The sequence below is a fragment of the Bactrocera tryoni genome, unplaced genomic scaffold (assembly GCF_016617805.1).
Source record: "Bactrocera tryoni isolate S06 unplaced genomic scaffold, CSIRO_BtryS06_freeze2 scaffold_172, whole genome shotgun sequence".
In the NCBI taxonomy this organism is placed as follows: domain Eukaryota; kingdom Metazoa; phylum Arthropoda; class Insecta; order Diptera; family Tephritidae; genus Bactrocera; species Bactrocera tryoni.
The window spans coordinates 14,212-29,523 of NW_024395892.1; the positions used below are offsets into that span (position 1 = coordinate 14,212).

The 15,312-nt window shown below is 40.7% G+C and overlaps 1 protein-coding gene across 2 annotated transcripts; it reads left to right on the forward strand.

Moving 5' to 3' along the window:
• The first annotated feature begins 262 nt into the window (after positions 1–262).
• On the forward strand, positions 263–3,931 carry LOC120780121. Of its 2 annotated transcripts, none has more exons than XM_040112404.1 (2): positions 263–3,780; positions 3,852–3,931. In XM_040112404.1, the coding sequence occupies exons 1-2, from the start codon at positions 506–508 to the stop codon at positions 3,913–3,915; spliced, it is 3,339 nt and encodes a 1,112-aa protein (XP_039968338.1). In that variant the 5' UTR covers positions 263–505; the 3' UTR covers positions 3,916–3,931. The 2 variants fall into 2 exon arrangements, with proteins under 2 accessions (XP_039968338.1, XP_039968339.1); XM_040112405.1 differs by lacking the exon at positions 3,852–3,931 and having other exon boundaries at positions 263–3,335; positions 3,473–3,763.
• Positions 3,932–15,312: the final 11,381 nt, after the last annotated feature.

Genomic DNA, 15,312 nt, shown 5'->3' on the forward strand with positions numbered 1-15,312 from the left:
TGCTGAAATTACCGCTCATTGGAAAGCGTACGTATAAAAACAAATTACTTTATCATCATACATACGTTTATCCAATTACATGCATACATAATTCGCTAAATCACCGTTTGGAATATTTTGGTTAACGGAGTTGCATTCGCTGCCTTTGTTAGCAGATCATCGCATACTCAGCATAGGTCAGCGCCTTTACTGCTCTGCTCAGCTGAACGTTCATAGCTCTGCCGGCACTTGAAAGCGTCGCCCGCTTGGTCGCTGCTGTTCTGTCAACGCATCTATTCTGAGAGCTCTGCTGCTAGCAGCAGTTATTATCGCGCTTTATTAGTTATATGCATTTTCTACATTTCTTGCTGCCTGCACTAAATGTTTAGTGAGACATTGTTTAGTGAGACAACGCATTGTTAGTGAGCAGTATACAACTTCTTTTTTGCCGTCGCTATAACTGACCACTGGTAGTTATTCTCTTCGCCTTACATTAAGGGTGTACAAAAATAACGTAAAAGGGATAATGTCTCTTGAACACTCCAAACGCAAACGTGCTAATATAAAACGCAATATATCACGCATTAAATCTATAGTTGAGGGATCAAAAGACTTTGATGAAAAGCCTTCACATGCGGAGTTGCAATGCCGACTGGGAATACTAGAGTCATACTTTAAACAAGCACTCTCAGTTCAAGCTGACATTGAAGATTTGGATCCATCAGACACAGGTCGCGCAGATTTAGAGGATAGCTATGTCACAGCCAAACTTTGCATTCAAGCACAACTTGGGGACGAAGGAAACGTTACAATTAATTACCCCGAGACAACAGCTCCAACACCTGTTTCCACGCCATCATTCTTGCCAAGGTTGTCGCTGCCTATTTTCAGCGGGAATTATGCAGAATACAAAAACTTTATTGCATCTTTTACTCAACTTGTCGCTCGGGAACCTAGACTTTCCAATATAGAACGATTTAATTATTTGTTGTCGTGTCTTAAAGGTTCAGCCCTGGAAACCGTAAGAGCCTTCCAGGTAACCAGCGAAAACTACCCGAAAGCTTTAGATAGACTCAGGGAACGCTTCGATAATCCCACTCTGATTTTTTTGGAAGGAATTACCTCCTTATTTACGCTGCAAACAGCCGATAAATCAAACTATCAACAATTGCGTAGTTTGATTGACAAGGCATCAGCTATATTCAGTTCGTTAGAATCGTTGGGCACGAGCTCCAACATCGCACAAGCAATGCTGATTTACATTGTCATTGGAAAATGTGATCAGCAAACTCGCAACAAATGGAATGAATCGCTAGACTACAAATCGCTTCCAACTTGGATACAATGCACCCAAGTTTTAGAACGCCATTGTCAGTTTTTGCATTCATCCGACTCCTCGTCACATCATAAGTTCGAGTCCACCAAACCAATTCGGATTACTACCCGTGGACAAAACTCATCATTCGCCATCACTAAGCCTTCTTGTGTTCTTTGCTCTAGCGATAAACACAAAATCATTGGATGTTCTCAATTTAAGGACATGAACACGAATCAACGCTACGATGCTGCCAAGAAATACGACCTCTGTATCAATTGTCTGAGCAATGGTCACAGAGTAGCTCAGTGTGCGTCGAAGCATCGCTGCCGCTCCTGTAACAGAACGCATCATACGCTCTTGCATCATGACAACGCGACTCTGCCTACACTTGCAAGTCCAACATCTCTTCCTGTTTCGCAATCGTTTCAACCATCATCATCATGTTCAACCAAACCTCATACATACAACCAACTAGCTGCCACGCATTCGCATATGGAGACATCGGATCACGGGCAGGTCATTTTAGCAACAGCTTTAGTTTTAGTTAAAGATTCAACGGGTGCGTACAAGCTTGGAAGAGCTCTTCTCGACTCATGTTCTCAAGTGAATTTCATGACCGATGAGTTCGCACAAAGGCTTCACCTTCGTCGAGAAAAGTATCACATTGGCATTCGCAGCATAGGTGACTCAGTTACCAACCTTAAAGCTCGAACCACCACAACAATTAAGTCACGTACATCAGCATTTCAACTTTCGCTCCAGTTTGGTATCACACCCCATATTGCATACCAACCTGATGCTGAAATTGACACAATAAACTGGAATTTGCCAGCCAACACAACTTTGGCTGACGAAACGTTCTTCAAACCTCGACGCATCGATCTGTTGCTTGGAACAGAGGCATTTTTTGAAGCTCTCGCTGTTGTTCAAATAAATCTTGGCCAAAATTTACCTACATTGCAAAAAACATTATTTGGCTGGGTGGTTTCTGGAAGATACCAGTCCAAGCACTGTACGCCTTCAAAGTCATGTCTGCTATTTCGCGAAGACTCTATTGACGCAAACATGCAACGCCTTTGGGAGCTCGAAACTGTTGACTGCAAACCCAACCCTATTTCATCTGATCATCGCATTTGTGAACGTCATTTTATAGCCACAACACATCAAGATACTACTGGACGCATAATTGTGAGGCTGCCATTTAAGGACAATCCAGCTGCACTTGGAGCCTCATACGACATCGCTCGTCGCCGATTCCTAGCAATAGAACGCCGTCTGTCGCATTCGCCAGACACTTATTCCCAGTACGTCTCGTTCATGGAAGAATACGAACGTCTTGGTCACATGTCTGTAGTAAAAGCGCCGAAATTAGATGAACCACACTATTACATTCCACATCACTGCGTACTGAAACCTACAAGCGCATCAACAAAGTTACGAGTAGTGTTTGACGCCTCTTGCCAAACTACGACACAAACATCGCTAAATGACTTACTTTTAGTCGGACCAACTATCCAAACAGAGCTGTACATGTTGCTTCTGCGCTTCCGTTTATATCGTTACGCTATCACCGCAGATGTCACTAAAATGTACAGGCAAGTATCCTTGAATAAAAATGATCGTAAATTTCATTACATTCTTTGGCGAGCTTCTGCAGACGCAGATCTTCTCACATACCAGCTCAACACTGTGACATATGGTACCGCCTCAGCCCCATATCTAGCAGTGCGAAGCCTTCACTATTTAGCAGATAAGCATATGGCAGAATTTCCAATTGGCGCCGCGGCTGTAAAGACTTCGTTCTATGTCGATGATTTTCTATGTGGTGCGGATGACACAGATGCCTTACACACATTAAAGAAAGAAGTTATTGAGATACTTCGACGCGGACAGTTTCCTCTATCCAAGTGGCATTCCAATCACCCAGATTTCATGGAAGGCCAAAATATGAAAGAACTATGCGTTACTGACGATTTTACATCAAGTGCACTTGGGGTGACTTGGAATCAACGCAACGACACGTTGTTATTTTCATTCACACCAAAGCAAGTTCACAAGTCTGTCACAAAACGCACAATACTGTCTATCGCTTCATCGCTGTTCGATCCACTTGGAGTGCTCTCACCAGTCGTGATAACCTCAAAAATAATTATGCAGGAATTGTGGCTGCTAAAATTAGATTGGGACGAGTCGGTTCCTCAACATATACACCAAGCCTGGAATTGTTGCTTAGCATCTCTAAACTCGCTTTCATCACTCAGCCTGCCTCGTTATTGTCTGCTACCAAATGCTCGCGACATACAGTTGCATGGTTTTTGCGACGCATCAATTCGGGCATACGGTTCGGCAATTTACATACGCGTAGAAGACTCTGACGGAAAGGTTGCTGTGCATTTATTAACGTCGAAATCAAGGGTCGCACCAGTAAAAAAGCAGTCTCTTCCAAAACTCGAACTTTGCGGTGCCCACCTTCTCGCTTGCCTGTATGCTAAGATAAAGAACATATTCACATCTGTTAGCATAACTACTTTCTTTTGGACTGTTTCACAACTAGTTCTACATTGGATAAAACAACACTCTGTTACGCTGTCAACGTTCGTGGGCAACAGGGTATCTGACATACAGGAATTGACCGCAGGTGGACAATGGAGGTATGTGCCTTCCAAAGAGAATCCCGCCGACCTAGTATCTCGAGGCTGCCCTGCTGCTGAGCTCAAATCTTCGATATGGTTTTCTGGTCCTCACTTTTTGCAAGAAAACGCAATGAAATGGCCAAGACACACAGGCAATATTGAGCTTGACATGGATATTGTGAACAGAGAAAAACGCAAGAAGACATTTGCTATAGTTAAGGAGGTAAATTACTTGATCGATGTCATTGATGGCATAAGCTCGTATCTCCATTGTCTGCGTCTCATCGCCTGGCTCTTTCGGTTCAGTGATAAATGCAGACGAAAGTATACGACAAACACCATTTCGCCATCTCCTGACGAATTACGACGTGCATCATATTGCATTATTTTTAACATTCAGCAACAACATTTTTCAAACGATATTCAATTGCTTCGAAAAAACCAAGCCCTAAGGAGTAACTTGAAGTTCCTCACACCATTCTTGGATAACGTAACAGGTTTTGAACTCATAAAAGTTGGCGGACGTCTAGATTATGCAGATTTACCCAACTCGCAGAAACATCCGATTCTACTACCCAGCGATTCCCAATTTGTACTAAAGTACGTTCGACACCTACATTTGCGAAATTTTCATGCAGGCCCAAAGGCATTGGTCGCCTTCATCAGATTAGAATTTTGGATTGTCAACGCTAGAGATGTTGCTCGTCGCATCGTTCGTTCCTGTGTGCATTGTGTTCGTTACAAGCCAGTGCTGTTACAACAGGTAATGGGCCCACTACCAGTTACACGTATTACTCCTGCACGCCCATTTGAACGTTGCGGAATCGACTTTTGTGGACCAATTAACACATATCTTCGAATTCGAGGAAAACCACCCACCAAGTCATATTTAGCTGTATTTGTATGCCTCGTAACTAAAGCTGTGCACATCGAGGTGGTCTCCGACCTATCAACAAACGCATTTCTAAATGCATTAAAGCGAATGAGTGGTCGCCGTAAAATGCCATGTGATATCTTTTGCGACAATGCTACCAATTTTGTGGGCGCATCTAACCAGTTAAAGGACCTCAAACAGTTCTTATTCAAGACTGAAACGTTAAATGAAATCTATAAATATTGTTCCTCTGATTTTATTAATTTCCATTTTATTCCACCCAGGGCACCTCACTTCGGCGGCCTTTGGGAAGCTGCGGTGAAGAGCGCGAAAGGGTTGTTAAATCGCACATTGGCAAACACTAAATTGACATTCGAAGAGTTAAGCACCGTTGCTGTAGAAGTAGAAGCCATTCTTAATTCACGTCCACTATGTTCAATGTCATCAGATCCCAACGACTTTGGTGCACTGACAGCTGGTCATTTTTTGGTCGGTGATTCTTTGCGTGGCTTGCCTGAGCGCTCACTGGAGCTGAGAACCGTTTCACACGTTGATCGCTACAACACAATCACTGCCATCAAACAAAGCTTTTGGCGTCGCTGGTCTGTGGATTATATAAACGAACTACGAGCCCGAGTAAAGTGGACAACACCTTCACCTGATCTCACTAAGGGTGCTTTAGTTATCATACATGATGACAATCTGCCACCGCAACGTTGGAGATTAGGTCGGGTCGAATCAACCGTGCTTGGACGAGATGGCCATGTTAGAGTGGTGAATCTCCGAACTGCCAATGGAACTCTTTGTAGGCCGATACATAAATTAGCCATTCTTCCAATTTCTTGAAAGATAGTTCTTTCAACGCGGGCCGGGATGTTGGGTCACCCTAATGACAGTGACCCGTGCTCCGGATAAAAGTAATATATTGTTATTATAAATCTCTCTTTATCTCATTGCTTGTTAATAACTCAATGCCTTACGCTTACTTACATTTGTACACACATGTATATATACATACACATATTGTACTCATAATTTTCTTTACTTATGTCAATACTCAAATCTTCTAAAGAGCAATTATGTATATACATATGAACAACTTTGAAAATAAATCACTCGCTAAGAAACCGTGAACAGGAGCACACTGCACTTTAATATGTTTTACACCCCCGCATTTTTAAAATAATAAATAAAGTAAGAAAAACGCTTCTTGGTCCAACAGATATAAAGTGGTTATATTTTACGGTTATCATGCATACATATTGAAACAAAATTTGAGTTTTGGATATAAAGTAGTTATATTAGTATTATTATATTTAAAATATGAGTTTGATTGCATAATAACCAAAAAATATAACTACTTTATATCCGAAACTCAAATTTTGTTTCAATATGAGTGCATGATAACCGTAAAATATAACCATTTTATATAAAATATAAATGGAAATCGCTGACAGAAATAATAATCAAAATTTATTAATTTTATAACGAAAACTTAAATTTTGTTTGAATATGAGTGCATAATAACCACAGAATATAACCACTTTCACCACTTTATAACAAAAAGTATACATATTTTTTTATTTTTAACGCAGAAAGGAGTACTACGCGAAAGTACTTCAGTAACCCCGGGTATTCGCTCGGCCAGGGTTATTTTTTTAGAGTGCGGCCGATGGCCGCCAACGAAGAAAGGAGTACTACGCGATATTTCTTCAGTCACCCCGGGTATTCGCTCGGCCAGGGTTATTTTTTTAGAGCGCGGCCGATGGCCGCCAACGAAGAAAGGAGTACTACGCGATATTTCTTCAGTCACCCCGGGTATTCGCTCGGCCAGGGTTATTTTTTTAGAGCGCGGCCGATGGCCGCCAACGAAGAAAGGAGTACTACGCGATATTACTTCAGTCACCCCGGGTATTCGCTCGGCCAGGGTTATTTTTTTAGAGCGCGGCCGATGGCCGCAAACGAAGAAAGGAGTACTACGTGAAAGTACTTCAGCCACCCCGGGTATTCGCTCCACCAGGGTTTTTTTTAAAGCGCGGCCGAAGGCCGCCAATGCATAAAGGAGTACTTCGCGAAAGTACTTCAGTCACATAAATTACGTATTACACATATGTATACATATGTAGAAAGTATTTTTTTATGGTTAATATCGAAAAAAGAATCACGCGATAAAACAAACAAAGAAAAATTGTTAAAAATCCTACATATTTACTGTTTAAGATGTGGCAAGGCTCGTTTTCCTCATAATTGTAAACAATCTAACCTTTTCAACGATGAGTGTGCTAAGTGATTTTTAAATTAATAAATTTAGGTAAAATATAGCAAAATAAAAGTGAAATGTAAGCTTATTTCAAAGCTTAGAGTGTGTATTTAAATATACGAAGTAAAAAATGTGAAAAAATTTAGTGAAACATAGAGAAACACCATGTGTTATTAGTGCAAATTTTTGAACTTTTAATCGTGAATATTTTAAAAAATATTAGTAGTTTTTACACTATTTTTGGATATTCCGTACATACCCCATTTATACGGAAATTCGGTTTTTTCCCCCTCCGCCAAAGTAATCGGAATCGTGCCCTATTTCCTAAAAATTATATTTTTAATTGTTTGTATTATAAAGCTTCAGAAAACGTCAAAAAAATACTAACCTAACAAATAAAACTCTGGAATCTATGAAATAATAGTTAAACACTTATGAAAAAATTCGATTTCTTCCACTACGCCATACAATTTACTTCTGAAGAGACAGAAATCACAAATACTAATTCCAAGTGAAGTAAGCATTTCAATATGATTTCTTATTTAAGTTCCGCTAATTGTAACGGTATATTTTTTTTATGATTGACACCGAGTAATATGTAGTATACAGGCTACTTAATACTTAGGCAGTGGAAAAAATTCAAATTATTCGCCTAGCAAGCTTCCCCAGTCCGATATTCGTAAATTTTTATATTTATTTACCATGTTTCTAATGGGTTGGCGGGGTACTGTATGTATGTATATCGCCAAATATATATATATATATATAATTTTTGGTTTTTTGTTTTCTATGTATTGTTTTTTTTTTTTACACTTTTATTTTATTTAGCTACCGCGTCACCGTGACCGATTTGTTATTTTGTGTTAGCACTAGTGCCGTCCGCTACGGCTCGAAGGACCATGTAATAATCGATATAAAACCCGCGGACTCACCCGTTGATTTAGCAACGACTTGGATGACAAAAATGAATAGAGGATCGCGAAAAAAGCTCAAGCTACGAGATGGCTGTTGATGCGTATATGCGCACGGATCGTAAGAGAAAGAGCGATGGGTGCCGTCCGACAGTCCCTTGTTTGGTGTCCTCATGTGTGTGGTGTGACAGGTATGGTGTAAATTATGATGCGGTGCGCATGATGCCGAAGTGTTGTGTTTGGGGTGTGTAGTGTGGGATGAAAAGATGGTGTGCATGATGCCGATGTGTTGAGTAAGGAGTGTGTAGTGTGGGGTGAAGAGGTGGTGTGTATAATGTGTGTGATGTAGTTGTGTTATATTAAGAGGCTCATTTAGCCACCCATATACAACTAATATCAGGATTTTCGAACATACGACTGACATTACTTTATATGATTAGTCTTTTAGTATGTGACATGTTAACAGTATGTGGTATTGGAAAACATGGATAAAATTTGATCGATACTACCCCAACTTCCATATACTACTTATAATGGTTTTCGTTTTTTCAGCAAACCTTATGCGTCGGTCAGTGTATGAGTTATATGTAGTATATGTACAAGGTGCGTTCCAAAGTAAACAGGACTTACAAAAAAAAACAGCACAAATAGTTTTTTCGGCAAAATCAACTTATTATATTCAAAATAGTCTCGTCCTGCTTCAATACAGCTTTTTTCACGGTCCAAAAGCCTGTCATGTATGGCTGCCAGTATGCCGGTGCAAGCCTTTTGAATGGCCTCTACGTCTGCATAACGCTTTCCTTTTATGAGCAAGTGCATTTTTCCGAAAGGGAAGAAGTCGCACGGTACCATATCAGGAGAATACTGGGAGTGGTTAATGGTTAAAATGTGATTTTTGGTCAAATAATGGGTCACAATGATGTCCTTCGAAAGTTGGATTCTGAGCAATTTTTAGCCGTGAGTCAATTTGTGGGGAACGAACCGTGCACACACCTTTCGAAAGCCCAAATGTTCAGTCAAAACGCGATAAATCAATGTTTTGGAGATGTTAAATTCCATTTCCATTAACTTCAATTATGATTTCGACTGATTTTTGATGAAGTCACGCACAGTTTCGATGGAATTTCCGGTGATCACAGCTTTTGATTGGCGGGAGCAGATTCTAACGCACCGGTCGACATATAGATGGCGTCACCAGGGGCGCTACCGGAATACCGCCTAATGGAAAAAACGAGGAGTCCGCCGCTGCTGGACCAAATAAGCAATGTGATACTGCCGATCATGTAAGCAAAAGCGCTAAACCCGAGGAATCGCAAAACGGAGAAACGGCTAGCAGTTTTAGCAAATTGGGAAAGAAAATTCAAGAGTTGGAGAGCATGATGGCCGGCCAAAGGCATATTAACCAGGCTATGTGCGAACTTTTGAGTAACATTGTGACATTACACGAAAAAGCTGAAAAAGTGGAAAATCCACCGAGAAGAGTGCTAGTAGGAAAATCATATCAAGTTCCTATTGGTAGAGATGATAACACCCCAAAACGATTACGAGAGGCAACAGGCTTTTTACCACCCACAAAAAAGCCAAAAAACGTAAATGAAAAGGAGCAACTATCATATAGCCTTAAACTAGTATGCAAAGATCTGAACGAAATAACAACTCCCGAAGAAATCTGCTCAGCACTGAAAAGGGAGTGCGGAATCCAAAATCTAGATATAGCAAATGTCAAAAGTCTGCGGAAAACGCGTAGTGGCACACAAATAGCACTTGTATATATGCGCGCTCAAGATGCTAAGGCCGCACTCAAACGGGGAAAAATAAAGATTGGGTGGTCGATCTGTCGCCTTCGAGAATACTCGCCTATTCCCAGGTGTTATAAGTGTTTCCATCTGGGTCACATGGCTCGTAAATGCTGCAGTTTGACAGACAGATCTTCCCTATGCACACGCTGTGGAACCGCAGGACACTTAGCAAAATCGTGTACAAACGCTCCGAGCTGCATGCTCTGCAAAGGGGAGCACTCTGTATTGAGTACGACTTGCTCAAAGTACCTCGAGATGACGAAATCTCTAAGTAAATGAGGATACTACAGCTGAATCTAAACCATTGCGCAGCAGCACAAGACCTGCTAGATCAGACAATCATAGAGGAGAACATCGATGTCGCCATGCTAAGTGAACAATACTCCCAGCGTCCGGAAAGCACATGGATTGCAGACAAATCTGGCAAGGCAGCAATATGGTCCTGTAAAGGGCAACCTTTTAAGACCTGCTCCAGAGAAGCCCACAATTGCTTTACATGGGCGAATATTCAGGGGATTTATTTTGTAAGTTGCTATGCCCGTCCCAGCGCAGCTATCACAGAATTCGAAGATTTCCTCTTAGGGCTATCTTTAGAAACCAGAGGAAAAACACCTATCATAATAGCGGGTGATTTTAATGCTTGGTCAAGTGCATAAGGGCAGCAGATGCTCAAACCACCGCGGGCGGCTAATTCATGAATATCTGAGTCAAACGCACTTAACAATAATGAACACCGGAACTCGAAACACTTACCAAAAAGGCAATAAAGGATCCATAATTGACATTATGTTTGCAAACGATTCGCTGAGTAGGCACATTAAATGGGCGATGTCTGACATATACACAAACAGCGATCATATGGCAATTATAGCACAAATCTCGTATTCCCGAGAGCAGGGACTTTTTAGCAGAGACACCTCCCGAAAGCGAAGCTGGAAGCAACGAGAGTTCGACCCAGACCTGTTTGAGCTGGTCTGGAGCGCATCAAAGGCATCAGGTCACAGCGCCACCCAATTGGTGTCAGCAGTGCGAAAAGAACTGATCGCAGCATGTGATGCAACAATGCGCAGAACATCACATCACAACAAGCGGCGGCCTGTATATTGGTGGAATGAGGAAATTTCCACGCTGAGAAAGCTCTGCCACTCAGCTAGACGGCGTCTACAGCGTAACCGTGGCGAAACGAACGAAAATCGTCTTAGGGAAGAATTTAAAAGCCACAAAAAGCTTCTTAAGTCGGCAATTACCCGAAGCAAAAAATCATGTTTTGAAAAGCTATGCGAGGAAGCAAACATTGACCCTTGGGGTACTGCTTACAAAATCTGTATGTCTAGATTTAAAAACAAGCAGCAGCAACCTAAAGACGCCTCTTTTATGGGAAAAGTCGTCGGAACATTATTCCCGAAACATGACCGAATTTCATATGCCAAGCGACGAAACGAAGCTGCAGAGTCACCCCCGTTAGCCACGGAAGACGAACTACTGGCAATAGTAAATCATCAAAATAGCAATCCAAAAAGCCGGCGGATTATCAGAGAAACAATACGGCTTTATAAGAAAGAGATCCACTATTGACGCACTACGATAAGTCGTCGATACAGCGAAATGTGCAGTAAGTGGCAAAAGATGGAAAGGTGGCACAAAAAAGTACTGCGCGCTGATTAAACATAATAATGAGCTATTTTAAAAACAGAAGGCTGATTTTTGATACGGACGAAGGCACCAAGAGCTACTCTATCTCGAGTGGAGTACCCCAAGGGTCAGTGTTAGGCCCACTATTATGGAACCTTATGTATGACGGGGTGCTAAGAAGACAGCAACCAGCAGATGTTAAACTAGTAGCTTATGCGGATGATCTCATGGTCGTAGCAGTGGCCAAACAACTAGCCGACCTGAAAAATAAATGTAACGAGTGCTTAATCGGTCTACGCCAATGGTTCTCTTCTGTGAGTCTGAAACTGGCGGAGGAAAAAACAGAAGTTTTACTCATAAGCACTAGGAAGATAGAAGAACGAATAGAGGGGGGATGCGAGATTACTTCGCAGCCGCAACTGAAGTATCTGGGAGTAATATTGGATTCCAAATTAAAATTTAAAGAACACCTGGAGTATTCTTCCGCGAAGGCAAACAAAATTTATAATGCCCTATCAAGAATGATGACCAATAGAGGCTGTGTGCGTTCCAGTCGGCCATTCTTAATAGCGAATGAGTTCCGTAATACTTTATGCGGCACCAGTATGGATACAGGCAATGGATATAAAATCGTATGCTAAACAAATAATTACAGTGCATAGGGTTTCTGCAATTCGGGTAATAAGTGCTTTCCGGACTATATCAACCGACGCTGCTGAAGTATTAGCCAGCATGCCGCCCATTGACATCCAGGGAGATGAACTCGAACGTTTATATCAGCTTTCAACGCCTAAAACAGAATTGGCAAGGACAGAGGAGAGAAACAAGACCACTAAAATGTGGCAGGAGCGGTGGAGTTCCTCAACCAAAGGGCGCTGGACTTATCGACTTATACCGGACCTCCACTCGTGGATAGAGAGACGACATGGGGATCTAGATTACCATCTGACCCAAATACTTAGTGGACATGGATGCTTTAGAAGCTACCTTGTCAGATTCCACAATGACATTAGTACGAACTGTCCGACGTGTACAGAGTATATAGAAGACGCGGAACCTGTACTATTTTATTGCCCTCGATTTTCGAATACAAGGGAAAAGCTAAAAACCACACTCGGTGGTAGTTTTACAGTCAATAATTTAACGATACTCATGTGTCAGCCGACTGATAAATGGAAAGCTGTCAGCGAAGCGTCAGCATTCATAATGACACAACTGAGACTTTTTGAACAAATTAGGCGTCCGTCAGTCCGCACGATAGATGAGACTTAAATGTCCTGTCCCTCCCACGAAGTAATATTTAATCGGTGGTCCAGTGGGAGAGTCTTGAGTTGGGAGTAGGTTAGGTTTAGCGGGTTAAAGTTCCGCACTCCGGCTTTCGATGCTTACCCCTACTATAAAAAAAAACCAGGAGGCGCTAGATTCAAAAAGTCCTGTTTACTTTGGAAATGCCGGCTCATCGATCGACGCTTGCGACCGAATCCCCAATATTCACCTTATATGAAAGGAAAGCATTATGCAGACGTAGAGGCCATTCAAAAGGCTTGCACCATCATACTGGCGGCCATACCGGCCAACGAGCTAAAATACTCATTCGACAAGCTTTTGGACTATGCAAAAAGCTATATTGAAGCAGAAGGAGACTATTTTGAATAAAAGAAATTGATTTTACCGAAAAAAGCTAATTGTTCTGTCTTTTTTTTAAGTTCTGTTTACTTTGGAACGCACCTTGTATTTTGTTGACTTTTTCTCCGAGACCTGCAATGTAGTAGTATTGTCCTAAGCAATCATAAGTATTTTTAAGTGAGAAATGCCCTTGCTTACGTGCTATCAAAATGATCTCATTCTCTATTTGTTTTGGTACCACAATAAGGTCTTTTGCCGGATCCTTTTTTTCCAGTAGTTTACGAATTGCTCGCATCCATTCACCTTTTTTTGTGTCTCTTTTAATCTAAGCTATTGCGATTAGTCTATTAACATACACGCTTGTCTACTTAAAGCATCGAAGTACTTCATTTTATATCTTGGCCTAAGTTCTATAGTATAATTAAATTCTTGCAAAAACATTGCCATTGTAGCTACCCGTGGCCGAACATTTTCCTTCCTTAATGTCATAGCAAATGCGTTGCAATCCATTACAATTTTGAATTCCAGACCTATTAAATATACTCTCCATTTCTTGAATGGGTTGACGATAGCGAGCAGTTCAAGTTCATAAAAATGATAGTTCTCTCCAAACTTGTTTTCTGGCTCATGAATTTCACTGGATGATGTGCTTCATCATCTGCCCTCTTTGCAACATTATCGTGCCATAATCATGCTTTGATGCATCAGTATGAACTTCCATCATTGCATTTGAGTTATATATGTAATTCTAATAAGTAAGGAAGGGCTAAGTTCGGGTGTCACCGAACATTTTATACTCTCGCATGATAAAGTGATAATCGAGATTTCATTATCCGTCATTTACATTTTTTTTTATTTTGCTGTAAAATTAATTAGATTAGTAGTTCCTGAGATATGGTTTTTGGTCCATGGGTGGGTGACGCTACGCCCATTTTCAATTTTTAAAAGAGACCTGGGTGCAGCTTCCTTCTGCCATTTCTTCCGTAAAATTTAGTGTTTCTGTGTTAGTGCTTGTTAGCTCTCAATCATTAAATGTTTTTAATCATTTTCCATTTAAAATAAAACTATGATGCTTCAAATTACAAAACGTTTCATCAAATACCCTTAAATTTCACAAATTTATTTAATTTTCATTGTTTTACATTTTTTATAAATGGTCTTGAACGATGCAACAAATCCCTCCGTTTATATATTTTTTTGGTAAGATTTCAATCTGGCCATCACTCGTTTCCAATTGGTAAACGTCAAAACCTCCTGAACTCGATCAACTGTCAACGCTTAGGTGGTTTTGACGTTTAGCATCTCTTTATCTCTGGCAGAATGGTTGCGGCAATGCTGACATTGACAAATTAAAGAGCGGAAGTTTACTTCACATCGGAATTGTACAGTTGTGTGAACAAAAAGAGCTAAACATAATTTGCAGGTTTTAGAGTTCCGCATTAATATTTGTTTTTATTTACCTTTGCATGGTGGAAAATTCTAATCACTGTTAAGAAAAAACTATATAAGTTATACTTGTATCAAAAAACAATTTTATTTAATAAGAAAACAGCAAATTTTAAACCTTACAACACCTTATGGTTGTTCCTATTTTGTTCACACCACTGTACAAGTTAAGCCACAATAGTCCAGCGGGCACCCTCGTAATAATTTCTGTTCTTCATTAACACCTAACAGCATCGCCAACACTTGCAAAGCAAGAGTAAGTTTATTGCTGAGAGAGCGATCTGTCAACGTAGAGCCAACAAGTAACTTTATTCTTAAGCTAATAATGAAGTTTAACATTTGCGGTTAACAAGTGAGAGAGTTCTTTGACTGGTATGTTGAGCAGAGTCGGATAACGTAACTTCTGAGTTACTCTGGAAGAGCAGGGAACGATCCCCTGATTCTTATTGGAATGGAATAAGTAACTACAGTTGCGATTAACACAGGAGACTGAGTAAGCGGTATGACTATTCTTGTTGGAGGTTTTTCTAATTAGAATAGCGTTGCAATTGGATCACGAAGGTCGTACTACGAGAAGTACTTAGCGACACTAGTATATGTGATTAATAAATTAAATTAATATTAATAAAAAGTTTAAGACTTTTATTCACTGGCGCCCAACGTGGGGCACGGGAAGTTAAGAATAATTGAAATTAAGATTCTCGTCGGAAAAACGCATCCAAGAATTTGTTAAATCAGACTGAACGCTGCAAACTTAAATAAAATAATAGCTTCTGACCTTTGCTGACATTGGAAAAAAGGGACTTTGGAGAATCACCAGGCAATGGTGGATAA

Excerpts from the sequence above, each read along its gene's own strand:
- LOC120780121 (XM_040112404.1), top strand. The coding sequence starts at position 506 with ATGTCTCTTGAACACTCCAAACGCAAACGTGCTAATATAAAACGCAAT. Across the intron at positions 3,781-3,851 it reads GCCCACCTTCTCGCTTGCCT|TTCTACATTGGATAAAACAA; the intron begins GTATGCTAAGAT and ends TTTCACAACTAG.